This window comes from Ursus americanus, chromosome 22 (assembly GCF_024610735.1).
Source record: "Ursus americanus isolate L20-20 chromosome 22, mUrsAme1.1.p, whole genome shotgun sequence".
Lineage (NCBI taxonomy): Eukaryota > Metazoa > Chordata > Mammalia > Carnivora > Ursidae > Ursus > Ursus americanus.
This window is the reverse complement of record NC_142148.1, coordinates 20,169,667-20,195,605: the sequence shown is the minus strand read 5'-3', so window position 1 is coordinate 20,195,605 and position 25,939 is coordinate 20,169,667. Positions and strand designations below refer to the sequence as shown.

Below are 25,939 nucleotides of genomic sequence, written 5' to 3'. Positions count from 1 at the left end.
ACTCCGCCGTTAGGGGTGGCAGCCAATGGGAGGGCCGGGACGCGGGCCGGTTAGATTCAAAGATGCCTATAAAGCGGCGCGCACGCCCGTGCTCTCCCAAGCCCGGTGTGGTCCGTCCAGTCAGAGCGCCGCTATGGCTCTGCGCCCTGAGGGTCTGGACGAGCTGCCCGCCGCCTGCCTGTCGCCGTGCGGGCCGCCCAACCCGGCCGAGCTGTACAGCGAGGCGCGGCGCCTGGCGCTGGAGGAGCTGGTGGCGGGCGGCCCCGCCGCCTTCGAGGCCTTCCTGCGGCGCGAGCGCCTGGGCCGCTTCCTGAACCCCGACGAGGTGCGCGCCATCCTGCGGGCGGCCGAGCGGCCCGGCCAGGAGGGCGCGGCGGCGGCGGGGGCCGAGGACTCCTTCGGCTCGTCGCACGACTGCTCGTCCGGCACCTACTTCCCCGAGCAGTCGGACCTGGAGCCGCCGCTGCTGGAGCTCGGCTGGCCCGCCTTCTACCGGGGCGCCTATCGCGGCGCCACGCGCGTCGAGGCGCACTTCCAGCCCCGCGGCGTGGGCGCCGGCGGCCCCTACGGCTGCAAGGACGCGCTGCGCCAGCAGCTCCGCTCCGCGCGGGAGGTGAGCGGCCCACCTCGGGCCCCGGGGCGGACGGGAGGCCCTCAGGAACGCGAAACAGGCCCGCTGGGAGCGCGGGCCCGGTGGCCCGGTGGGACCCCTGACGCGCCCCACTCTCTGCGTGCCATCCCTCGGGTCACAGAGACATTGGGAGAAGCCTCGGCCCCCAAGGATGAGACTTGTGTCCGAGGTCCAACTCCTGATACTCACATCCCCTGGGGGAGGGAACCAGAAATATTTCCAGTTCCACATTTCAGTGAAAACCAAACCAGATTGCTAATTTTCCTGGCCGTCAGCCAACACTGGATCCCATCTCCTAAGAAGTGCATTCCCCAGCGAAAAATTCCAGAAAGATTGCACGCAGCGACAACTATGGGGCATTACGAGTCTGTTATTGCTAGTCACAGCTCTGTGTCTTATGTTGTAGAAAGCATATACATTCCAGTGGCAAAGTGAGAACCCTGCCCCTTTCCCTCCTGCCATAGACCAGAGGAGAAATTACTCTTTCTTTCTGTGAAGGCGGGGGGGGGGGGGTTTGGCTGATCCAGTTAGTAGCCTCCTAAAATGCAGATACCCCTACTTTGGGTCATCTCTCTTCACAGCGGGTTTTGGTGCTATTGTCTTGACTCTTCGTGTAGGTGAGGTGGGAAGTCTTGACTGCAGCAGGGTGCTGGGTACCTAGGGGTCTGAGAGAAAGAATGCAGCACACAAGGTGGGTGGGGGCAGGGTGGGTGTGGTGGCAGACACATAGCTGCCACCTTGCTTGCTTACTGGCAGGGTCCCATCTTCCTGGCTGTCACCTGTGCCGAGGACATGGCAGGTAAAGCCCCAGGCCATGCTTAGACTCCGTAAGGCTGGTAACTGAGTGTGTCTGACTGTGGCTTATGAAATCTGCATCAAGTCGGGCTGAAATTACCAAGTCCAGGAACAATTCCCAACTCTCAGCAGTGTTCTTTTTTTTTTTTTTTAAGATTTTATTTATTTATTCATTCGACAGAGAGAGAGACGGCCAGCGAGAGAGGGAACACAAGCAGGGGGAGTGGGAGAGGAAGAAGCAGGCTCATAGCAGAGGAGCCTGATGTGGGGCTAGGTCCCATAACGCCGGGATCACGCCCTGAGCCGAAGGCAGACGCTTAACCACTGTGCCACCCAGGCGCTCCCTCAGCAGTGTTCTTGATGCTGGCTGTTGTTTTCCTGACGGTGGGGTTGCACTGAGTAGAGGGTGGTGTGGACTAGTGCCTTGCCTTTGGGGGAGTAGGTGTGGTGGTTATGCCGCAGTACTTTGGATATGCCGACCCTTTGGATAGAGCAGACCCTTGAGAAGATTAAAAAGACGAAGAAAAGCACGATGGTGGGGTGCATTTCCAGAGCTCACCTCCAGGAGGAAAATTTGGGCACTTGGAACTTAAAAGAGTAATGAACAGGTCTCTGTGAAAGAGAGGGAGGAATTCCTTAATCTCTTGCCCAGCTGCACTTTTTATTGGTAGTGGAGGGGCTCTGGAGCCAAGGCCAGGTGGAAAACTGTCTATCGGCTCACGTGCCGGCCTTGAAAGGGGCGTGAGGCTGGTGTTCAGACTCTCCTTTGTCCTGGAGGCATTCTGAAATACTGGCATTCCAAGGCAGGACCTCCTGCCCTGTTCTGTGCCCTAGTCCAGCTACACACTCACATCTTGGAGATTCTGCATTTGGAACCTGGGCGATTTTAATGGAGAAAGGTGGTACATTACCTTATGTCCGCCAGATGCCTAATTGCTTGCTCATTCAGCACCTACTGTGTATCAGATGCTGTGCGAGGGCCCAGGGCCACAGGTGAAGGGCATGATGCTTGCTTGCACTTGAGAGTTGACAGGCTGCTGGTGGAATGGGTGGGGAGGTTGCTACAGACAGCAGGGGAAGGGTTGAAGAAAGAAAGCATCAGGCAAGGTTGTGACCTTGGAGCTGGGTCCAGAAGGATGCCTGGGGCTTGCCAGGCCAGAGGGGAGAGACTGGCCCAGAAGGGTGAAAGGACCCAGCATGCTGTGAGGCAGCCAGGTTCCTCACAGCTGGAGCAGAGAGTATGCGAGGGTTGGTGGTAGAAGAGGAGGCTGAAGGGGAAACGGGAGCCAGGCTTTCCCACTAAAGAGCAATGGGGAGCCACTGAAGGATTCGAGGGAGGTGCATGATCAGACTGGTGTTCCTGAGCAGTAGCTCTGGTGGGGACATGAGGGAGGATGGGCTCAAGAGGGCTGAGGAGGCTGGCATGGGGGGTGCTTGTAGGGAGGAGGCCCCAGGGGCCTACCACCCAGAGGGTGGGTGCTAAGGCAGTGCTGGGGGCTTGGGCAGGGGATAAGTTTTAATGACAGGACTTGTTCATTCAGTGGCCTGGGAGGGTGTTGAGTGAGGGGTAGGAGACTAGGCAAGGTGAAGGAGAAGACCGGAGAGGTAGGGTTGGGGAGGATAGAGGCTTTTTAGCTTGGGTGGGCAGCCAGGCTACCAAATTAGATTACAGGAGGGAGAGCAAGGCTGAGAGTCGGGACTGGGAGAGGAATTGGATTTGAGACATGCTAGCCTTGAGGCCATCCCCTTTATTTAAAAGAACATGATCGTGCTCTCTGCTAAGCAATGTTCGAAATAGTCCCAAGGCAGGTGCATTTATCCCCGCTTCACAGGCGATGGAGCTGAAGCACAGAGAAGTTGCCAGAGAAGCCATTATGCATCCGTGTCGTGATGGTGAAAACACCTGCTGGTAGGATTGATCACTTCCAGTGGGTCCATTTCTGTGCTAACCCTTTACTGGGATTCTCCCATTTAACCCTCCTGGCACTTCACTTGCCTAAGATCACACAGTTAGTTGGGGTGCAAAGCTGGGCTCAAGCCCGCCTGCCTAGCCCCGGAGCCCACGCTCATAATCACTATTCCACGCGCGTTCCCTGCCACGTGGGAGGACTGGCACCTTGGCAGGTTTCAACAGGCTGAAGGTTTCTTAACAGTTTCTGAAGACTTGGACTTTTTATCTCCGCGTTGCCTATCCTGTAACCAGGAGAACAGCTAGGACAGGACTAATATTCTGCACTTGTCATGAAGAAGGCTGGAGTGGTCAGGATACGGGCACGAGAAAGCGGGGTCACTTGGTAAATGGCGGTGTCGCATCTTAGCTTTGCAGCCCGGACAGCCGGTTTTTGGGTAGGTGTCGTCCTCACCTAGGCTTCCTGCTGCGTGCAGGGTGTCAGGCACAGTTGGCGGGACGGCAGATGACGAAACAGTGCGGGCGACTCCACCTGCCTTTCCACTCAGCGAGTTCTTGTCCCTGAGTAGGTGTGGCTGGGGCTGTGCCTCTCGGGCCCTCCATTGGCTCGGTTTCTGTGCGCCTTTCAAAGTGTGGGCATTCTGCCACACGAGTAAGGTACAGCGTTAAAAACCCGCGCCCTGCATGCGCAGTCTGGCTTCCGAGTGCCGGCTGACTGCTGACCTGGTGCTCGGCTGCGCTTCTCCAAAGCTGGAGGAAGTAGAGCTTTGGACTGGAGAGCCAAGAGGTTGGCTTCCGAAGGAATTTTTAGAATAATTTTGAACTGAACAGGACTTGTTTCCCTGACACACGCGCTCCCGAGTCTTTCCCTGTGCTGCTGGGTTTGTCCATGAATCATTCGTTCTGTGTCTCCGTTGCCATGTGAATCAGTGTGTGGCTGGGCTCTGGCCCCGCGGATCAGGCAGGAGGAGAGACTCCCCTGGAAGTGCCGCACACCCTCCATCCATGGGCGATGGCTTTCTGCCGTGGCCCTTGGGGTATTTCTGGGTTTTGAATGGGAGTTCCTGGGCGGAGCTCGTTCTGCCAGGAGGTTCCACACTCCTCAGAGGCATCGTTCTCACCAGCTGCCTGTGTTCCAAAGAGGCACTTGGGCTGTGACGCACCCTTGAGCCTTCTTTTGATAACCCGAGCGTTAGTAGAAGCAGTCGTTGTGTTGACGAAGAGTCCTGCCGGGAGGAGTGGCCGCTGAGACATCGGCTGGAGGCCCCTGGCGAGCGTGCGGATGTATCAGAATTAGGGCCTCCCGATCTTGCTTAATGCTCCTCTGAGTTACGATAGAATCCGCAGCGTGATCGGTCCTGTTCCGGATGCCCCGGTCAGCCCAGAGCAGGCTTCCTCAGCATCACTACTGTTGATATTTTGGACCAGATAATTCTTTGTCCTGGAGGGCTGTCCTGCGCCTTGGACCCTGGGCAGCGTCTCTGGCCTCCACCCACTACATGCCAGAAGCACCATCCTCCTGCCGATAGTCGGGACATTCGAAAGTCTCCCAAGGGGAGATAGGGAGCTATTGCTTAGAGGTTACAGAGTTTCTGTTTGGGGTGATGACAAAGTTTTGGAAGCAGATAGTGGTGACAATTGCACAACATTGTGAATGTAATTAATGCCATTGAAAATACACTCGAAAATAATGAGGATGGCAGATCCATCATGTATTTTACCACAATTTAAAGAAATTGCCCAGGAGTGCCTGCATGGCTCAGTTGCTTAAGCGTCTGCCTTCAGCTCAGGTCATGATCTCAGGGTCCTGGGATTGAGCCCTGTGTCAGGCTCCCTGCTCAGTGGGGAGCCGGCTTCTCCCTCTCCCTCTGCCTGCTGCTCCCCTGTTTATGCGCTCTCTCTCTCTTTCTGTCAAATAAATAAATAAATAAATAAAATCTTTAAAAAACAAAAAAAGAAGTTGCCGAATGTCCCCTGGGAAAGGAAATTGCCCCTGGTTGAGAACCACTGGCCTAGAAGGCCTATCTCATGCACAATTTTAGGATGTGCTCACCAGACAGTGTGGCTGCTACTTATCTCTCCTTTTGATTTTATGTGTCAGGTGAAGGATTTTGGAATCGTTAGCCATTTCTTTCTTTCTTTTTTTAAATTGTGATAAAATACACCAGATTTACCATTTTACCATGAAGTGGCATTAACTGTAGTCGCACCGTGCAGCCATCGCCGCTGTCCGCCTCAGAACTGTGTCGTCTTCCCATACTGCAGCTCGGTCGCCATCGCACAGGGACTCCTACCCCTCTCCCCTCGGCCCTGCAGCCACACTCTGCTCTATTATTCCTTCGTTCTTTTCATCTGGCGTCTGTCAGACAGCAGAGAGGCTGCCCGATCATCCCGGGTCCTTTATGGATATAGGATCAGTTCTCTCACAAAAAAAGTACCAGATATATGGGCTTTTTAAAAATCCTGATGCAAACGATAGAACCCGTGAAGGGGAATTTGGCAATATCCAGCAACATCTCCGTTGTATTTACCCATCGACCGAGCAACTCCACGTCCGTGTGTCTGTCCCAGAGACACACTGGCAAAAACACGAATAGACACGTGCAGTAGGCTGTGTGCGGCACTATTTACAATAGTGAGAGACCCGAGGAGCGGGAATGTCCTTCAGTAGAGTGCGAAGTCAACTGACCCGTCCACAGAGTGGGGTCCCCTGCAGCTCTCAGGAAGGAGCGAGGACCTGTTCTGTTTCCTGTGACGAAGTGTCTAGAGCTGCACCCACCAGTGAAGTCACCAGTAGCCATCTGGCGATTTCAGTTTATATGAATTAAAATGAAATATGAAACATGCAGTTTCTCTGTCTCATTAGCTGTATTTCAAGTATTCAGTCTCCACTGGTGGCTATGGCTACCATGTGGCTGGCACAGAGCTAGAACATTTCCGCGCTCTCGAAGGTTCTGTTGATCGGCATCGCTCTAGAACGTTGTGAGTCACGTGCTGCCTTTTATCTGTTGTTACAGTGAACAGATGTTATGTTCATAGCAGACAGTGTGTGTACCTACATAGGCATACTTATTTATATTTAGGAAAGCAGAAGACCATCCAAGAACGGACAAAATCCTTATCGTAACGGAGAAAGGAGGAAGGGAAAGGAGGCACAAGGGACGAGGATGGGAGCAAGGGGACACTGAGAGCACCCTGTTTTGTAGATCGGACTTTGGACCCAGGTAAATGCTTTACATAAGTGTAACATAAAAATAACTCAGAACGACAACCCCCTGCATTCCCCAAAACCCCTCTGGATGCTTTTTCTTTTTAAAAGCCCAGCTGGCCTATGTACTTCACCCTGGAACATGACCGAGGAGATGCGCTGCCCGGGGCCAATGGGGCGGGGGCGGGGGGGCGCTGCTCCCTGTCTTTCTGGAGAGGCGCTGTGCCCCGCTGCAGACCGGCCCCACGCCAGCGCCTCTGTCCTGGTACTGAAATGGTTAACTGTACAATAGCAGGCACGAGCAAACTTAGGGTCCCCTGTGGACATTTACTCTTTTTATTTGTAAACCCTGAAGATAATACCAAGTTATTTAAACATTTTTAAAGAAATTTCAAGGATGTGATTTCTGTTCTATTAAAACCTGTAGCGAATGGGGAGAAAAAGATGTCTTTTGCTCTGCAAGCTTCTGTCTCGGGAAGCGTAAGTGGCAGGAGCCCCGGGGAACTGAAGTAAAGGCGGCCGAGTGTCCTGTGGTCGGCGGGAAGCATGCAGCTGTCGGGCTGTTGTTGACCGCTGGGCAGGCCGAGGCATCTTTGAAGGCACGCAGACCTTTGGTAGAATTCCAGGCATGTCGCACACGTGTCCTTGCTTTCTGGCTGTGGGTGGTGAGGGAGGGAGACCGGTGCAGTAGGAAGGGGTGATTGACACGAATGTCCTGCTTCTGGCAGGGGAAGAGCTGGAATGAGAGCTGGAATGAGTGGCCCTCTGAGGCCGCTCAGGTGCCTGGCCAGGGCCCAGCCCCGCCCGTGGACGGCATGTGAGTCAGACCGCAGAGCTAGAAGGGACCTCGTGTGGGGACGCTGAGCTCAGGTGGAACGAACTGCCCAGGGACAGCGGCGGAATTGGGGATAATATCCACGTGCTGACGTGTGAGGGCTTCCTGTGGGCCAGGAGCTGTCTGGGGTTCTCTCTGGACCGAGCCCACCGCAGACCCTGAGGAATGGGCAGTGGTCTGCAGGCTGTAGGAGGCAGCAGAACTTCGGTATCTTGTCAGAGGGAACGTGGTGCTCCAAAGTGGAGAAGCCGGCGTCCATGTCCAGGTCTGCGCCTATAGCCTGTCCACAGAATGTGCTCCCGAGGTTTCCTGCCTGAGTCCATTCTCGGTTAGTCAGCAGGACCACCTGCAGAGAGAAGGTACCGATGTGCTAGGGCACCGCAAGCTTTCTTGACGTTCGTTCTGCAAACTAGTTCGTGTTATTAGTAATCGTCCTCTGATGGGCTCGTCCCGTGTCCTTTGTGAAATGCTCCACGGATCCTTTCAGGATGCGCTCCAAGCTCTCAGGCCCTTGGACACCGAACCTTAGGCTTGCCTGGAATACTATTTCATCTGATGCTCTTCTCATAGGCGGCTCTGGAGTCGCCCAGACCCGGGCTGAGACTCCAGCTCCCGCATCTGCTTCAGTGTGTCACTGTAAACAAGTTACCTGACTACTTCAGGCCTTATTTTTCTCATCAGGAAACCGGAGATAATTACTGGGGTTTTGAAATCTCTAGATATCTCTTCAGAGCTTTTGTGCAAGAAAGCAGATGGAAGAGGTTCCAGATCATGTGAAAATGAATATAAATGGTCTGTGCCTGTCCCCAAGACCGAGAATAGCACAGCGGTTGCTGCTGCGTAACTGTGGATCACTGTGTCCCTTGGTTTAAATCATCCAGGGGGAGCTGGAGTGACTGGGTGAGGGTTGTCACCTTCGAGGGTGATGTGGGACTCGACGCAGGGTGGTCACTCTAGATGGGGCTGGAGAGGTGCAGGAACTGTGGGGTAGCGGGTGGCAGCTTTTGGCAGCTGGATGTTTCCTCCTTGGGTCTCATGTAATGACTGATTGGCACCCAGTTGCAGATGGGTGTTGACCTGCAACAGACTCTCAAAAGTGACCTTTTGCAGAGCTTTCTAGCCCTAAGAGACCGGGCGGGCTCTTTGCAGCACAGGCTGGGACAGGGCAGTGCCCACGGTGACTGTGTGGGGGCTTGATGGGCACAGGATGCCCGCGTTCCAGATGTGTCTCTCCTTTGTCCGTCCCACACGATGCCTCAGGGAGCAGGAGCAATGACTGGTTCCAAGTTGTGTCCTTCCAGGGCCCATCGGCCTGCAGCAGAAACACCAACCCCTCAGACACAGGTCTGGCCTTAGAAAGCCAGCACTCGGTGGGCCAGTGAAGGAGTCCAGGTCATTGCTGAGCTCAGTGAAGAGACTGTCCCTTCAGAAATTCGAGAAGCCTCCGATCTAGTTTAGCCTATCAGGACTTGATTGCACAGGGCCAGCATGGGGGAGATTATAGGGGAGTGGGATGAAGGCTTGAAAGAAGGCAGGCTGATTGCTTTTCCTGCACAGGGCTGTTCCTCCATTGCAAGCCTTCTGCTCTGGTGAGAGAGGAGGGGCTGTTGGGCACAGGAGGGGAAGTTACGGGGAGAAACACCTCCCTCCACCTTCTTTTTTTTTTTTTTTTTAAAGATTTTATTTATTTATGTGACAGAGAGACAGCCAGCGAGAGAGGGATACACAGCAGGGGGAGTGGGAGAGGAAGAAGCAGGCTCATAGCGGAGGAGCCCGATGTGGGACTCGATCCCAGTACGCTGGGATCACGCCCTGAGCCGAAGGCAGACGCTTTAACGACTGCGCTACCCAGGCGCCCCCTCCCTCCACCTTCTAAACACCTAGTGTTCAAATCCAATTATTTTCAACGCACGCAGGAAAGGCAGGGGCTTTAAAACCAAACAATGAAACCAAGAGCAAATCAGATACTTACTCACCACCTAACAGAGGTGGTGTTTGTACGATTGTTTCGTGAAGTGGTGACTCAAAGTCCAGCTTGGCAGGCGCCTTATACTCTGGGCCCGGCTCCTGGGTCCCTGCCTCCAGCACCCCTCCAACCCTTTTTAAGGCAGCCAGCCTGGCATGGTTCCTCGGTCCCTTCCCACGGGCAACCTGGGTGCACGTCCATCGGCCCCATCATACTGGGTGTCGCCTGTGTCCCTCATTGGCCTGGGTTTCTTGAGGACAGGGACTGACCCTGGATTTGTCTTCCTTTAGTTTCTCTCGTGAGTTCTGCACACGACCCTGTCTGAGTACTTTCGAACTCTCTGTGAAGGCCTCCCAGTGCCTTCTGTAGCCTCCCTCTCAAGCTTGTTGGTTTTTTCCTGATGGCATGGAGGCGAGTGTGCCTCTGCCTCCCCCTGCCGCACCCCCCTCGCCCCTCCTCCCCCGCATAGTGCATTGTCTGGTTCCTGCATGGACCCCTTCCCTACCCTTCTCTGCAACCCTCCTTGCTTCCTCCCTGGCCCATCGTGGAAGCCCCTACCCCTGATTTTTCTTCCTTCAGTCATTAGTCCTCTTAAACATTGCCGAACCAAGTGCCTTCTGGGTTGCGGGAAGTGGGGCCAGATCTCCAACCTACACCAACCTGTCTTCTAGCAGCCACTTCTTTCCTGTTGGGTTCGCCACTTCAAACTCCTTATCTTTCTTTTCTTTTTCTCTTTCTCTTTCTTTCTTTTCTTTCTTTCTTTCATGAGAGGGGTAGAGGGAGAAAGAGAATCTTAGGCTGGGCATGGAGCCTGACATGGGGCTTGATCCCACAACTCTGAGATCATGACCTGAGCCGAAATCAAGAGTCGGATGCTTAACCAACAGCCACACAGGCACCCCTGGAACTCCTTACTCTTTTCTTCTTTTTTTTTTTTTTTTTAAAGATTTTTTAATTTATTCATTTGAGAAAGAGAGAGAGCACACGAGAGCATGAGCAGAGGGGAAGGGGAGAGGGAGAAGCAGACTCCTTGCTGAACAGAGAGCCTGACACAGGGCTTGATCCCAGGACCCCGGGATCATGACCTGAACTGAAGGCAGTCACTTAACTGACTGAGCCACCCAGGCGCCCCCTCCTTACTCCTCTTAAACCTCCCCCTTCCATTGCCTGTGTGGTGATGACTGCGGTTGGCACTCAGGGCCTCCACGACCCGGCTCACCTGTACACCTCTCAGCCAGGTCTGGCCACACTGGCCCCTACTCCATCATTTCCTGCCTCTTCCTCTGCCACCACCTGGCTTCCTGCTCGAATGCCCTCTTCCCTACTCCCCTGTCCAAACTGGTCCTTATTTGTGATTCAGCTCAAAAGCCCTCGCCTCCAGGAATCCTCCTCTGCTCTCCTCTGGTGAACGTTTACATGCCTGTAGCACGTCCACTGCAGCCAGGGGTGTGTCCGGTGTCTGTCAGAGTCTTTCTAGCTGACTTGCCGCCTAGTCCAGGGTTCGGCCGGCAGCCGACTCTGAAGGGGTGCAGCTGCGTGATGGAGCCCATGTTTCCTGCCTGAGCTAAGTCCTCCTGTCTTTGTCTCGTGGAATCCGCACAACAGCCCTTTGATGTAGATGCCATTACTAGCCATCTCTTCCAGAGGAGGCAACTGAAGCTCAGAGAGGTGAAGAACTTGCCTAGGGTCACACAGCTAGTGAGCTGCAGAGCTGGGATTGGTGCCCAGGCCTTTCTGCCATTTGCCCACTATGTTAGATGTCCTGGATTAGGGGGATGGCTACAACTCCACGTGGGACGCAGAAAACCACATGGGAGGCTGTAAACTTCTGACGATGCCACCAATTCCGAGAGAACACTAATCTGGGGGCCCTGGCTGGCTCAGTCACTGTAGCATGCAACTCTCAATCTCAGGGTTGTGAGTTCAAGTCCCATGGTGGACATAGAGCCTACCTAAAAAAAACAAAAACAACCACTTATTTTTTAAATCATTGTGTCCAGGGGGTTTTAGCTAAATCCTTTGCCAAGAATAGCTCAACAGCTGGGGCTTCATTAACACTGGGGGTGGGGGTGGGGGTGGGGGAAGGCAGCCAGAGAGAGAAATTGGTCTTCGCAGACTCCTCCTAGCAGTGACTTCCCGGGAGCTGGTGTTTCATGGTCCCTCATCCTGGTAGGTGAGACTGGGATGTTGGAGAAAGACCACAGAGTCTCCTCTTTGTCTCTGTGTTGCTTATGTAACACCCACCTGCTTTAAGGTGTTGTGACTATCAGGTGCCCTCTTGAGTCCTCTGGGGCCACGGAGCCTAATTCATCCTGTTCCAGCGGCTCCGTTCCCACAGAAGACATGAGACCCATAAATAAATTACCTTAACATTCAGAAAAGGAGTTACTGTGGTCCTAAGAGGCACAAGTTCTCACAGTTGAAGTGAGGAGGAGGGAGACCCCCTTCCAGCCCAGGCTGCTCCTATCGGGGGCTCAGGGAGCTGTCTCCTGAGCTCCAGGCCCCGACTCTGGCCTGGTTTTCAGGGACTTGTACTAAGCCTTCATGTTCGACACCCCCACAGCCCTGCCGGGACTTCACTGAGGGCCCCACTCTGAAAACCGCAGAGGGCATGACAAGAGGCTTGGTGCCTGGAGCGGCCTGTCTCCAGCAAGGAAAGCCAGCAGCTGGCAGATGCCTCCCTGGGTCGAACTGTCTGGACAGCTCATTCTCTGGACTGGTGAAGGGAATCAACGAACAGATACTCGAGGGATCTTTTGTACCCTGCACTTCATGTAACACAGTCATTTAGTTCTGTCTACACACCTATTTTGCAGACTCAGGACCAGACCTTGGAAATGACTGTAATTTGCCTGGGGCTGCGTGGCTGAGGCAGCTGTGAACTGGAGCTGAGTGTGGAAGATTGAACGGCAGGCATGAATAGAGCCGTGCTGTTAGAGAGAAGGAAGGACTGGTCCAGGGCAGTGCAGAGGACAGTGGCTGCGGGCCGCTGGTCAGGAGGCTCAGCTGGGTCAAGTCCACATGTGTAGGGTATAGTGGCCTGAGTGTCTTTGGAGAAGGAGTATCCATGGTTGGGGGCAAACCGATAGTGCAGAAGAAGGGAGGGAAGGGGTGCTGTAGGGCAGGGACCCTTTCCTGGCTCTGAGATGGGCTCCAGAGTCCTCACAGCGAGCTGTAAGCTGGTGTTCCCATGAGCTGACAGCCTGCTCTTCCCTCTGCTGCCTCCCTCTGTAGGTGATCGCGGTGGTGATGGATGTTTTCACGGACATTGACATCTTCAGGGACCTGCAGGAAATAAGTCGGAAACAGGGAGTTGCCGTCTACATCCTTCTGGACCAGGCTTTGCTCTCGCAGTTTCTGGATATGTGCATGGATCTGAAAGTGCATCCAGAGCGGGAGAAGGTTTGTGTTCATGTTCCCAGTCTCCCCCCGATCAGCGGTAATGGCTGAGTGTCCACGACCTACATGGGCTGTTCGGGGTGTGGGGGGGGGACACCAGTACAGGAGAGGCAGCTGAGGCCATGAGCAAAGCCATTTGCCTGAAATCTCACAGAAAGGAAACCACAGGGAAGGCAAGCTGGTGCAGCTGCTCTGGAAAACAGTATGGAGGTGCCTCAAAAAGTTAAAAATAGAGCTACCCTGTGACCCAGCAATTGCACTACTAGATATTTACCCCAAAGATACAAATGTAGTCATCTGAAGGGGCACCTGCAGCCCAGTGCCCACAATAGCCAAACTATGGAAAGAGCCCAGATGTCCATCAATAGAAGAATGGATAAAGAAGGTGTATACACACACACACACACACACACACACACACACACACACACACACAATGGAATATTACTCAGCCATCAAAAAATGAAATCTTGCCATTTGCAATGACGTGGATGGAACTGGAGGGTATTATGCTAAGCGAAATAAGTCAATCAGAGAAAGACAACTATCATATAATTTCACTCATAGGTGAAATTTAAGAAACAAAACAGATGAACATAGGGGAAGGGAGGGAATGAAATGAGCCAGCCACGTGACCCAGCAGTAGCTGAAACAGGAGGTGGGGTGGGGGCAGGAAAACGCATGTCGGGCGTGGAAAAAGCACGTTCTCATGTAGCCAAGCATCCAGCCTGTGCTGGCTCTTACCTAGAGCCAGGCGAGGCAAAGCAGGACGCTGCTGTGGAACACCGAGGCTCTCTGTCTGAAACTAAGGCCACATGCCAGCAGCAAGAAATCACAGAGCCACTCTGGCCACAGTTCTGACTGCGAGATTGGCTCGGCTCCATCCCCTCAGCAGAAATCCAGCGTTATCGACCGACTTGGTTGCACACTGTCGCTTGTTGCCCCAGGGAAGAGTCAAAAGGAGGTCTGTACCTTTGGCTTCAGCAATTTTCTAGTGTCTTAAGTTCTAGAGAAACACCATCTTCTCTGGCAGCTTCTCAGCAGGGTGCGTCTGCTGGTGAATCTGTACCCTCACCTGGCTCTGCGGCTGGTTCTGAACAGGTGTCCTCTCTGTAGGAACTTGGTCCCGTATTTGTGTGTAGACACTGAAAAGTGCTTTGGCCACAATCACAGAGGCCTATAGGACATTCAGATAAACACCAAAGGGAAAGACGGACAAAACCACACCCAAATGTACCTATAGTGATATTTTTTAGTGCTTGTTATTATATGTTGATCCTTTAAAGGTTGGATCGGGAATCAGCATCTCCTCCGGGAAGGGACACTCCCCCACCCTCCCACCCCCACACCCCGCCTTCCCCACCCCCACTTGCTCCGTGTACATGTACAACTCTTTGGAAGTTCCTAAATTTTTTTGTTTAACATTATTTTAAAATAATTTGATTTACAAGAGTTACAAAAATAAGGAATTCCTTCTTTTTTAACTTATTTTTTATTTTTTAAGTAGGCGCCATGCCCAACATGGGGCTCGAACTCACAACCCTGATATCAAGAGTCACAGGCTCTACCAACTGAGCCAGCCAGGCGCCCCCAGATATAGGGAATTCCTGAACATTCTTTGCCCAAACTGTCTGAATGTTAACATCTTATAAACCTTGGTGCAGATTTCAAAATTGAGAAGTAAATTTGATATAATACTATTATCTAATTTACAGACCTTATCAATTTCACTGATCATTCCACGAATGCCCTATTTCTTGTCCAGGATCCAACCCAGGACCATATCTTGCATTGGGTTGTCATGTCTCCTTAGCATCCTCTCATCTGGAACTCTTCCTCTCTTTGTCTTTTAGGGTCTTGATGCTTTTTATGAACACTTGCCAGTTTTCTGTAGAATTTGGGTTTGTCTGATGTTGCCTCATGGCCAAATTCAGATGATGTGTTTTGGTAAGACCATAGAAGTGATGTTACGTCACACCGTAGTGTTTTGTTTTGGCTTTTGTTTGTATTTTGAAATAATGACAGATTCACAGAAGTTGCAAAGGTAGATGGAGGTTTCCATGCGTCCTGCACCCAGTTTCCCCAGCGGTTACACTCGTGTAACTTATGGTACAAAATCAAAGCCTGGAAATTGGGGTTGGTACAGTGTGTGTCTGTAGTTCTGTGCCATTTCATCGCACGTGGTCATACCCAGCACTGCCATCACTATACAGAACGTCCCACCACCGTCAGGATACATGACCGTTCTGTCACAATGATCTCCCTCTTGCTACCATTGTGGTCCCATCGGCTCCCCTCTCTGTGCCCTCCTCCCCATTTTTAACCCCTGGCAACCAGTAATTTGGTCCTCATCTCTATAATTTTGTCATTTAGAGAATGTTCTATAAATGGAATCATACCATTGGATATACGTTTCCAAGTGTCATTTTACAAGGAGAGTTATGCCTACATACACACTGTGGGGCCCCGAGTGTACTGGTGCCCTTTTGGTACATTCGCTCTTACGAGAGTTGTGACATTGCTGATTAAGCCTCACGTGATAGGAGTGTTTCAGCCTCAGAAGGCCCGTGTTAGAGAAGGTTTGTCCTGATCTCCGCACTCATGGTGTGGGGTAAGTGAGGATGGGCTGTTATTCATTACTGATGCTGTTAAATAAAAGAGTAGGAGAAACAGCAGCTTAGCTTCCTTAAGGCTTTGTTAAAATGATATTTATTACTAGCGTGTTTTCTTTGATGATTTTATCCCCCACATTTTGTTTCAAAATCATTTCTTGGATTCTGTCGTGTCATAGCCCCAACAGTCTTCTTTTTGAGCACATGTACACATGGACCGAGAGTCTCAAAAGTCCATGTGAGCAAAGGGCGCACAAGAAGACGGACTCAGTGAGATCTCATTCCTTGAGTCGTGAGCCCTGCTGGCTCGTGTGCCCCGTATGCTGTTCCTCAAGGGGCCTGGGGACCACTCCTTTGCCAATTAGCGCGCCTGCTGGGGACTTGTAAACCAAGCCCTCTTTATCATTTGCTCACTGGACTGTGTTTCTTTCTTGTTCTCCCATTCCCCGCTGACAGCTGATGACCGTTCGGACCATTACTGGAAATACTTACTATGCAAGGTCGGGAACTAAGATAGTTGGGCAGGTTCATGAAAAGTTCACACTGATTGATGGCATTCGAGTGGCTACAGGCTCCTATAGGTAAGTCTCTAGCCTGCCCGTGCTTGCTACTCTAACCTTGGTAGAAGGGGCATGCTGTAAAAAGGTAAAAGCTGCTTTTTCCTCTCGATGTGAGCCTTTGTGGCCAGGCATTCTGACAGGTGTGCATCCGTGGGTGTGAGTACATCAGTCAAAGCCTCCTCCTGCGGGAAGTGGTCGGGTGTGGGGTCACCTCCCCTGCCCTATGGGCCACAAAACTAAAGTGCAGACGTTGAAACTTGCCTGGAGACTCCCAGTGAATGAGTCCTGATTCCAGCCTGGGCCAGGCCTGCAGTGGCCGAACCAGGGGTTCCCAGTGAGAGGAGCAGTCTCAAATCCTATTTTTTAGGGCCTTTGACCTCCCCCGTCCCTCGTCCCTGCTCGCTTGCAGGTAAGGGCAGTTACAGGCCTTGGCATTAGCGAAGACCAGAGCCGAAGCTGTCACCTTACGCTTCAATCCTCCACCTTCCTTCAAGCCTTGTAACCTAGTGCTTTAGTCTAAGAAGTCCGGGTGTCTGTTTCTGGCCCCACCTTTGGAGGCTCACCTTGGCACTGGCACCTTATGATAGGGTGCCGGGACGGTGAAGAGGGTGGAGATGAGTGGTTAACATGAATCTCCAGAAGTTAAGATATACCATGCCAACTTCCATGGCTCCGATGGTGGGTGTCTGTACGTTAGATTGTCTAGCGGTCTACATGAGGTATGTCTTGAGTTTAAAAAAGAGATACTCCTTTTTGAAGACACACGAAACTCTGGGTGATGATGGCGTGTCAGCCCTGGGTAAAGGCGGACATGGAAAGGGTTGTGGAAGCTGAGGGAGTCAAATCAAGAAACTCATGATGCCTGTCTTTGCAGACTGTACTGTCGTTGCTCAGAGCAAAATTCACACTCTTCCTTGAGACCTCCTTTCATAAGACGTTTATAAATAACTGGAGGAAACTAGATTTTCATCCAAAATAGGTTTATCTATATTACACAAACTTAGTCTCAAATGGTTTTTGGCTCTTCGAAAATATAAAATATAAAAAATTACATTACTCTTCATAAAAAAATATGTTACCATTGAGGATGAGGATGATAGCTTCTGTCTGTTGAGGGCATTTCATAATCCTGGTGTTGGGTAGGTGTCTTGTTTGCAAGGTTGAGGGTTTTCAATTTCAACCCTCATTGAGGGTTTTCAAAAGAATCTTTGCAGGCTTTGAAGGCAGTTCTCCAGGTAGAATTTGCACCAGCAGGGATTCTTGGTTGCCATGGACAGTTGACACTGTGTTTTATGATCTCATTTAAAACCTCCTATTCTTGATACAAACTTCTTTATCAGTGGGGTGACTGTGAGTACAGAAAGCTAGCTCGAAGTACTTTGTGCGAAAGAGAATTTATCGAGTCCCATAACTTGGAAGTGTGGAAAGATGCAGTTGGTTTTCAGCTCGTCTTGACCTGGAGGGCATATGTTTATCAGAATATTGTCCCCTGGTTCTGCTTTTCTCTAGCTGATCTTTATTCTCAGTCAGGCTTATCCCTTTGAAGGCAAAGATCCAGGCTTACCTACATGGCCATTAGTAGCCGTGTCCCAAAGAGAGACACTTTCTTTCTGTTTGCACCGGCTGTGCTCACCCTGGGTAGATCTCTGACCCAAGGGGCTGGGGTACTCTGGTGGCCAGCCTGGGTCATACGTCCACCCGTATTGTGACTGGAGAAGATGCATGAAGGAAAGCCTTTTGGCTGGGGTGGCCGGGGTTCTATTACTAGGAGGAGAAGGGATGCTGGACAGGCAGGGGCACACGGCCGCGAGGGAGCTCGAATGCGCTCGGAGCAACAGCACCATCCTTGGAATGACAGCACTGTCTCCCCTGGAAAATGGCGGTGTTGGAGGACAAGAGCACCAGCACTGCTTAAGGACGGGGGTCTGGTCTGGGGTCCACCACTAGCGTCCCACTGTGCCATCACTAGCTAGTTTCCTCACTTCTGAAATGAGGACGCTGACCTACGTATTTTTAAAGTCCTTTCTAGTTGCTGAGGAGGTGCAGGTCTTAGTGTGTTGGTAAACAGCTGGCCTTTTTACTTCTCTTAATGCATACGTATGTTACACACCGGGGAAAGGCCGGCTGCATTTACACCGCGTGGTGGGTATGCTGTCACCGGAGCTGTGCCTCCTGGAGCAGGATACCTGGGCTTTACTGTTCAGTGTGACGGTAAGTAAACAGGAAGGAGATTGCGCATCCTTACCCGCTTCTCTTTGTTTGTTTTTAATCCCTAAGTTTTACGTGGACGGATGGCAAATTAAATAGCAGTAACTTGGTCGTCCTGTCTGGCCAAGTGGTCGAACACTTCGATCTGGAGTTCCGAATCCTGTACGCGCAGTCGAAGCCCATCAGCTCCAAGCTGCTGTCTGACTTCCGGATCTGTGGCAAGTTTGACCATCTAGTCGACCCGAAGCCCCTGTCTAAGGAGCTCACGTTGGGCAGCCTGCTGCGCCTGCGGCTGGCCCGGCTCTCAAGCACCCCCAAGAAGGCCGAGCTGGGGTGCGAGGCGCCCGCTGAGGGCAGGGCAGAGGCCAAGTGCGGTGATTCGGAGTCCTCTGCCGTCAGTGACGAGGGTGACTTCAGCAGCCGCAGGGACAAACCAGAGGGCGGGAGGATGACTGATGCCGCCACTCAGACGGAGCCGGGAGAGGAGGCAGCACCAGTGAGCGTGAGTGATGCGGGGACCCAGGCCAGCGTCCCCACGGTGTGTGCCGGGACCCAGACCGCAGTCACCACCAGGGTCGCGAGCTCCCAAACCGCGGTTCGGTGTACGTCAGCCACCACCCAGACTGATGTGGATGAGAATGTTCTCTTTTCTCAGGGCACCCAGTCTAAAGAAGGGTCGCCAGTGTCCAGGATGTCTGTGTCGAGATCTTCCAGTTTGAGGTCTTCCTCCTCTCTGTCCTCCCAGGGCTCTGTGGCGAGCTCCCTGGGCTCCCAGGGGTCCAGCAGAGCCACTGACTTTGTCCCCGCAGGACACACCAAGTTCTGGGGCGCCCCCCACTTGGATCTGTGCTTGCGAGACTCCTTTAGGAACCTGAACCAAGAGCGCCAGTTTCACTTTGCTGGCATCAGGTCCCGGCTCAACCACGTGCTGGCCATGCTCTCCGGGAGAACGTTCCTGACTGAGAACTATCTCGGTTCTCATCCCGGAAATGTGACCAGAGCGTCGGTGAATCTGCTGGTGGTGAGAGACACTGCACTGTATCCCTCCTACCCGTGACCGCTTGGCGTTCAGCGCCTGTGCTCCGAGCGCCCTGCTTTACAGCTTGCTCACCCGACCTTTGGTCACCCCGATTTTCCCTGACTTCTATACGCTGCACATTATTTTACATGCCTTTATCTTATTTTTGTCACATATAAACCAGGTGTTGGTTTTACGGTTGAAACACTAGGGTTACAGTTTCTTTGCACGACTTTAATATTGGTATCTCTTAAAGAGAGTGTTTAGGCGTTCTCAGGTTAATTCGGGTAAGAGAGAAAATATGTTTTGTGTTTTTCTTGGTATGTGTGCTCTTCTGTTTTAGGGATTTGAACTATTGGCTTTTATGATCAAAATCCTGTTTAGAAGAAACTTTCGTATTGTCTGTCTCTTCTTTAGGATATCTGTGTTTTTAGCATTAAATAAATATAAACAACTTTTGTGTGGTGATGGCTCGAGTATTACTTTTCCCCTCTGGCACTTTTCTCTTTACAACCCTAGGAGTGTGTCACAAGTACATGTATGTGATAGCTATTTTTGCAGCGTGGTTTATTCTTATTTTTTTATAGTGTTGGGATGGGGAAGTAGATGATCTGAACTGTTAAAAGAGAAAATATCCACTTAAAAGTTAGAAGACATAAAATAAGTATCAGGGTCGTGCCCTCCTTAGTGATAGGAAAGTCGGTGTTACTGTCTATATAGTTTGAAGGAGGGCACTTGCCAGGAAAGGCAGGTCTTTTCATGTGCTCTGCTTGTCTTTTCTTCAAAAAAAAAAAGCTTGAGCTATTTAGACATGGAACTTGGTTCGCTGCTTCTCTGCCAAAGATGGCCTTTGTGTGCCTTCCTGGATTCACCCCTGATATTAATTCTAGTGGCCCCATGGGCCTAATTTCATCAGATGGGTGTACTAACAGGGATTTAGCAATCTCATATCCTGGAGTAGGGGCAGAAGAGGACACTGACAATTATCCCAGATTCCTGATCCGGTGGCAGGCCATGCGACTGGTTTCTACACCCTGCTAATCCGGATTGGTGTGGCTGTGGAATCCTGTTTTTGTCCAGTCTCGTTTGTGGACAGACCAAAGCAGAATGAAAGGATGGCATCCTCCTCCCGATTTGGCCAAAGCAAGAGAGCTCTGTCTCAGGGGAGGGTGTCCTCTGCCACACACGCACAGGCTGATGGATCATGAGCATGCCTGTGGGTTTTCATGCGTGCACCGGGCCTCCCTGATGGTCCCCGGGCTGGTTATTTGCTGGTTCGTGCCTTAGTCTGGGCTGTGAAGCCGGCCAGACAACAAGTTCATGTCCAGTTGTAAACAGTTAGGGCCTAAGCCTCACACAACCATATTGTTGGTTGAAACCATTTGCAGATTTAGATCATTTCCTATGTTCTGTCTTTGACCCTCGCAACAAAGTAGGGCTGGGACAGCTTATTCCCAATAATCGAGCAAAGAAAGAAAAACTCAGATGAAGTAGCATATTCTAGGTCGCAAGGCTGGTAAACGGTGACACAGGCATGGAACACAGGTTTTCGGACTGTGAGTCCAGTACTGGGTCGTACGACTGTCTGTCTGCAGGGAGTGTGGAGGCTTTACGGGATGGACCTTGAGTAGTGGCAGTTAATCTGCCGATGGGCTGAGAGTAAACAATCTCACTAACGTCATTCTCCGAAGGTGTTGCCAATGCTTAGAAATTAGAACAAAAGAAATAATGGGACCCCAAGAAAATGGCTAGGTCTCTCAGAGTGAGCAAAGCTTTTCTGGCACCCGAGTGTGGAAAGAATATTCCAGGGCATGGTTGGTCAAGATGAGGTCTGAGGACCACCGGCATGAGAGTGAGCTGGGTCCTTGTTTACAATGTCCACTATTGGCCCTGCTCCCAGGGTAGGGGAGGGTGAGTAAGGCAGACCATTTGGTTCAAAAATGTTGGTTGCTGGGGCGCCTGGGTGGCAGAGCAGTTAAGCGTCTGCCTTCGGCTCAGGGCGTGATCCCGGCATTGTGGGATCGAGCCCCACATCAGGCTCCTCCGCTATGAGCCTGCTTCTTCCTCTCCCACTCCCCCTGCTTGTGTTCCCTCTCTCGCTGGCTGTCTCTCTCTCTCTGTCAAATAAATAAAATCTTTTTTTTAATGATTTTTTATTGTATTGTTAGTCACCATACAGTATAAATAAATAAAATCTTAAAAAAAAAAATGTTGGTTGCCCCTTCCTGGGAGAGAATTATTCCCTTATATGTCCAATGTCAGACTTGGCCACTGCAAACTCGGCTGTAAATATTTCAGTATGTATCTGTAAAAGATCAAAACAAAACAAAAAACAGCTCACTTTTAAAAACAACCACAATTCCATGATCCTACCTAAACAACTTTAATAAAAATTTCTCAACAGCAGCAAATAGTGTTGAAATTCAGTTGTCTTGTTTTCTCCCCGCTGATTCGTTTGATCAGAGACCCATACAACTGCAAGGTCAACCCAATCAGACTGCAGGGTTGACATTCTTTTGAAACACTTAAGGAGTCAGCTGAAGAGCGGGCCACCCCACCCCCATAGGCAGTTGGACTGGGGAGTATTTATCTTTTACTGAGGGAACTTGAGGCGACTTACAAGAAAACCTAAGGTAGAAGCTCCTGTAAAGGAAAAGTTACATGGAAGAAGCCCGAGGGTGAAGTGGGATGAGGTTACTGCACGTGCATGCCACGATGACCAGCCTACTGGTAGACCACATGGTTCTCTTTCAGCTTCTCAGTAGGCGAGGCGGAAAGAGAAACCTTGTCAGATCCACCATTCGCAGCGTCTATGAGATTAAATCCAGGTTCAGGAAGAATTCTTGCTACTAAGATCGGGTAAGAATTTCTGACCAGGATCCTCCTATGAAGATGATACTATGGGGGCGCCTGGCTGGCTCTGTTGGAAGAACCTGTGACTCGTGATCTTGGGTCATGGCTTCAAGCCTCACGTTGGGTGCAGAGATTTAAATAAACTTAAAAAGAAATAAAGATGATACTGTGAGGTATTCAGACAGAAACGTCCTGATGATACACCCTACGACAGATGCTCTGAGGTGTGCCCAGACACTGAGCCCACCAGGACCGCTGTCTGAAGCTTTAATGAGTTTATATTCGGACATACTCTGTGAGCAGGGACTATGTACCTTATGTTGAATATGTTCGCATAAGCATCATTACGCTAGTTTCACTGGTGCCTCACGCCTACAAAGATGCCCCAGTTTGCCTGGCGGAGTTCCAGGTTATGCCTGGGAGGGCCCCCTTTCAGTCAGAGAAGTGTCCCATTTGGACAATAAACCATACTGTCATCCTATCTTGAAAGCCCCTGGCAGATCTGAGGCCCTCCCCAACTCATCCAATTGCCTAGATGGGCTTTGTTCCTCAGACGGACATGACAGAGACTCTCCTGGTAGCTCAGTCTCTTCCCTGGTGGATCTCCACGCCTCTGTACCCAAATCCTTGGGGCTAAGTAACACTTTTGCTTATGCTAATACATCTGTGAACTTGGCTCGTTTGTGTGCAAGCCAACAAACCAGACAGGTTTACAGATGTTACAAGTTGCAGAGGGCTACACCTAGACCCAGGGGGAAATCCCAGCGTCGTGCAATTCTGCTTAGGACTACTTCTTTTCAGGCTGGAGGATAGCTAGCTCTCTCTGATCTGGCTTCATGGAGGAGACCCAAGGGCAGTCAGGATTCTTCTTAGGAAGCCAAGGGTTCTAGCACATGAATCCAGGGACGGCGTAATGGACATCTGTTCTTTTTGGTTCCTTCATTCCACCTCTGCTGATTTCACTTTGAGATTTCCCTCTGAGGAACCATTCTGTTTCCAACTCTTAGCCCATGTAGTTCTGGTGAGGCTGACCACACCTGACTTGGGGTGGAGTGGGTGACCTAGGTTTAAGTCAGTCAGCACGTCATATTCCACAGCCCTGGTGATTGGTTCAGGGATGGATATGTGGTCAGTTAGATACTTTTCCCAGGGATTTTTGGAAAGAGGCTTGGTGCTAAGGATGTGGTGCGTGAGCGGACATAGCCATGTGTCACTCATGTCAGGGGAACGCAGAATGTTATGGTCAGAAGGGAGTCCTGATTATGTCCTCTGTGTCCCGATGCAGCTGTGTCTCAAGTCTGAACTACTCTTAGACTTTTTAAATTATATGAGCCATTTTTGCATAAGAGAGAACGCATTGGGTTTTCTATCACTTATTACATAAAAGCCTTAACCTGTACTAGGATGAAAACCCCTAAGTCCTATGCTTCCTAACCATGGTTAAGATGGTCAGACTAGAAATGTTTCAAGGCGGAAAGGAACAATTAACTACCATAGGCACAGAGAAACCTCTTTAATATATCCATGAAGCATAATTTTGAGGAATATTCTCTTTCTGAAAAACCAATTATCATTCAGAAGTGGCAAAACATACCCCCGTGTAACAAAACTGATCAAACTTTCATGGAATTGTTGGAAATGAAGTAAATAAATTCTGGATGTCATCTTAAGAAACAAGTCTTAATTTTAGAGTAGTTATTTAAGGCCAATCTTTCCAAAAATAGTTAATTAGGAAGGATAAGATAGTCTATTAAGACGACTGCTAGTTTGTGACAATAAAACCACACCATCAGCATCTAGTTATTACTTAGGTGTTTCCTCTAATAAAAGTATGTGAAAGCAAAACAACCCATTAGGACAGTTGGGCTTTGAAAACTTTCTGAGGCAGATGAACTAATTCTCATCTAGGAGAGCCAAGCTCTAATGGTTTTAAATGGCCTATGTGGTTTACTGGCTTGGGAATTAGAAAGGCTGAATTCTAGTTTCAGTTCTGATACTAAAATTAGCTCTTTGAGTGTGACCAAGTCCTTTTAATCTCCATGAGCCAAAGTTTTTTTCTCCCATAAAACAAAGAATTTAGGCTAGATGTTGACTAAAGTCTCCTCTAGCTTCAAGATTATGATCCAGTAATTTGAGCATGGCCAATCTACTGTCTCTTTGTAAACAAGACTTCTTCACATAAGTCAGAGTAATTTATAAAATACAGAAAGAATAAAAAGTGGCATTTATTTCATTTTCCCTTGTATTCATGTATAAACCCCATTTTCTATACTTCAGCTATTACTGAAAATATGATAAAACAAGGACAGATCAGTGCCATGAAGAATTAAAACTAAGTATAAAGCATGGTGTTCCCATATACATTACTCAACAGGTACTTCGTTATTGGGTTCTGAGTATGAATATGACATGATCTTTGTCCTTAAGAAGCTCCCCATGTTAATAGTAGAGGCAAATTAACTATAGGTCAACTAAATGGTACCACAAAAGTCAGCACACAGGTTCCGAGTCTAGAGGGGAAATGCTTAAGCCAGTGAATTAGGAATATTCTTAGCACTGGCCCATATAAAGATACTGTAAAGATGAATGAAGATTTCTTGGCAGAGAGGTTATCATGTATTGAGCCCTATTTTAATAATATTTTATAATATTTTTATATTTATAATTAAAGGGGATATTTGGAAAATGAATATATGCGTGTAAATTTCAATTTTCCCCCCTGGTGGATTTGCTCTTTTTAAGTTAACAAGAGTTAATATTGACTGAATGCTTATGTCTTACACTGTTAGGTGTTTTACATGTTATCTCATTTAACAGAACCTTTTAAGACCTCATTTTACAACTAACATTAGATGACAGCTAGGCCCGAGGAAATGGCAAAATTAGGATTCCAAATCATGTCTACTTACCTTCAAAGCTCTTGATCTTTCCACGAGTATGCCATTTCTTATAACGAATGCAGAATTTTCATCGCAGCTCTAAAAATGCATAAATTCCGAAACCTCTTCCTTCCAATTAGGTGCCTCCCCATAAAATATTTCCTCTTTTTTGGATTAGTGGAATCTTTCTCTAGCTTGTTGATTGGAAGAATCATCCGTAGAGCTTCCGAAAATGCAAGTTCCCAAGCCAGGCCCCTGGAGATTCTGACTCAGGAATGGATCAGGGCTTAGAATCTGTATTTTTAACCAAGCCCTGGAATCCTAAAAGCAGTCAGATTGGAGGAAACACTGGGTTAGTGCCATCGCCTAACTGACCTACCCATTTCTAAGACTCTTATTCCAACCCATTCCCCCCCCAGTTTTTCAGCATTACTCTTAAGGCCCCAGAAGATTTCCATACCACTTCCCATTGTTTTATTCACCGATGATAATAAACACTACCGTTTATTGAGCATTTATTTACTGTTCACCCTCGCCCCAACCTTGGACAGACGCTGCATTAAGGGGATGAAACTGCAGTACCGGGGCGTACAGTGGGCTCCCAATAATTATTTACTGGACCAGCAAACCCATGAGATAACTATTAACTTTCATTTGAAAATACGGCAAAGACTGAAAGAGAAACAGTCAAGCTGGGAACAGCTTGTAACATAATCAGTATTCAGCAGTTACTTTGGGATCCATTATCTCCGTGCCCTCCGCGTGCCGCTGGCAGCCACGGGACTCCCGCACCAACAATTTTCTCCCAGACCTTGCCCTTCCGGGGGCATACGGCCGCCACCCGGCCCAGGCCATGCTGCTAGGAAGGCCACCTGGAACCCTCACACACCACACTAAGAACCTCGGAGAACGGTACCCTTTCTCCCAATATGGCGGGGCTGGTCACGTGGGTCAGCGGGCGGCGCCGGAGCGCTCCTGGAGCCGGGCCGTAGATCACGTGGCTCGGGGGGGGGGCGCGGTGGCGGCCACGGGGGCGTGGCCGTAACTCCGCCGTAACTCCGCCGGA

General features: G+C 50.3%; 1 protein-coding gene and 1 long non-coding RNA gene across 2 annotated transcripts; one reads left to right on the top strand and one right to left on the bottom strand.

Annotated features, from left to right (window-relative positions):
* The first annotated feature begins 99 nt into the window (after positions 1-99).
* On the top strand, positions 100-21,552 carry SACK1D (scaffolding CK1 anchoring protein D). The gene is made up of 4 exons (XM_045804617.2): positions 100-613; positions 12,579-12,746; positions 15,812-15,936; positions 18,193-21,552. The coding sequence occupies exons 1-4, from the start codon at positions 134-136 to the stop codon at positions 19,178-19,180; spliced, it is 1,761 nt and encodes a 586-aa protein (XP_045660573.2). The 5' UTR covers positions 100-133; the 3' UTR covers positions 19,181-21,552.
* On the bottom strand, positions 21,309-25,827 carry LOC123796989 (uncharacterized). Its single transcript, XR_006780851.2, has 3 exons — positions 25,606-25,827; positions 24,904-25,194; positions 21,309-21,446 (listed from the first exon to the last, which is right to left on the bottom strand). It is a non-coding gene; the product is annotated as an uncharacterized LOC123796989 (long non-coding RNA).
* Positions 25,828-25,939: the final 112 nt, after the last annotated feature.

Bases quoted from the DNA above. Each gene is read 5' to 3' on its own strand.
- SACK1D (XM_045804617.2), top strand. From the start codon at position 134: ATGGCTCTGCGCCCTGAGGGTCTGGACGAGCTGCCCGCCGCCTGCCTG. The intron at 614-12,578 runs GTGAGCGGCCCA...CTCCCTCTGTAG, and splicing joins AGCTCCGCTCCGCGCGGGAG to GTGATCGCGGTGGTGATGGA. The intron at 12,747-15,811 runs GTTTGTGTTCAT...CCCCGCTGACAG, and splicing joins TGCATCCAGAGCGGGAGAAG to CTGATGACCGTTCGGACCAT.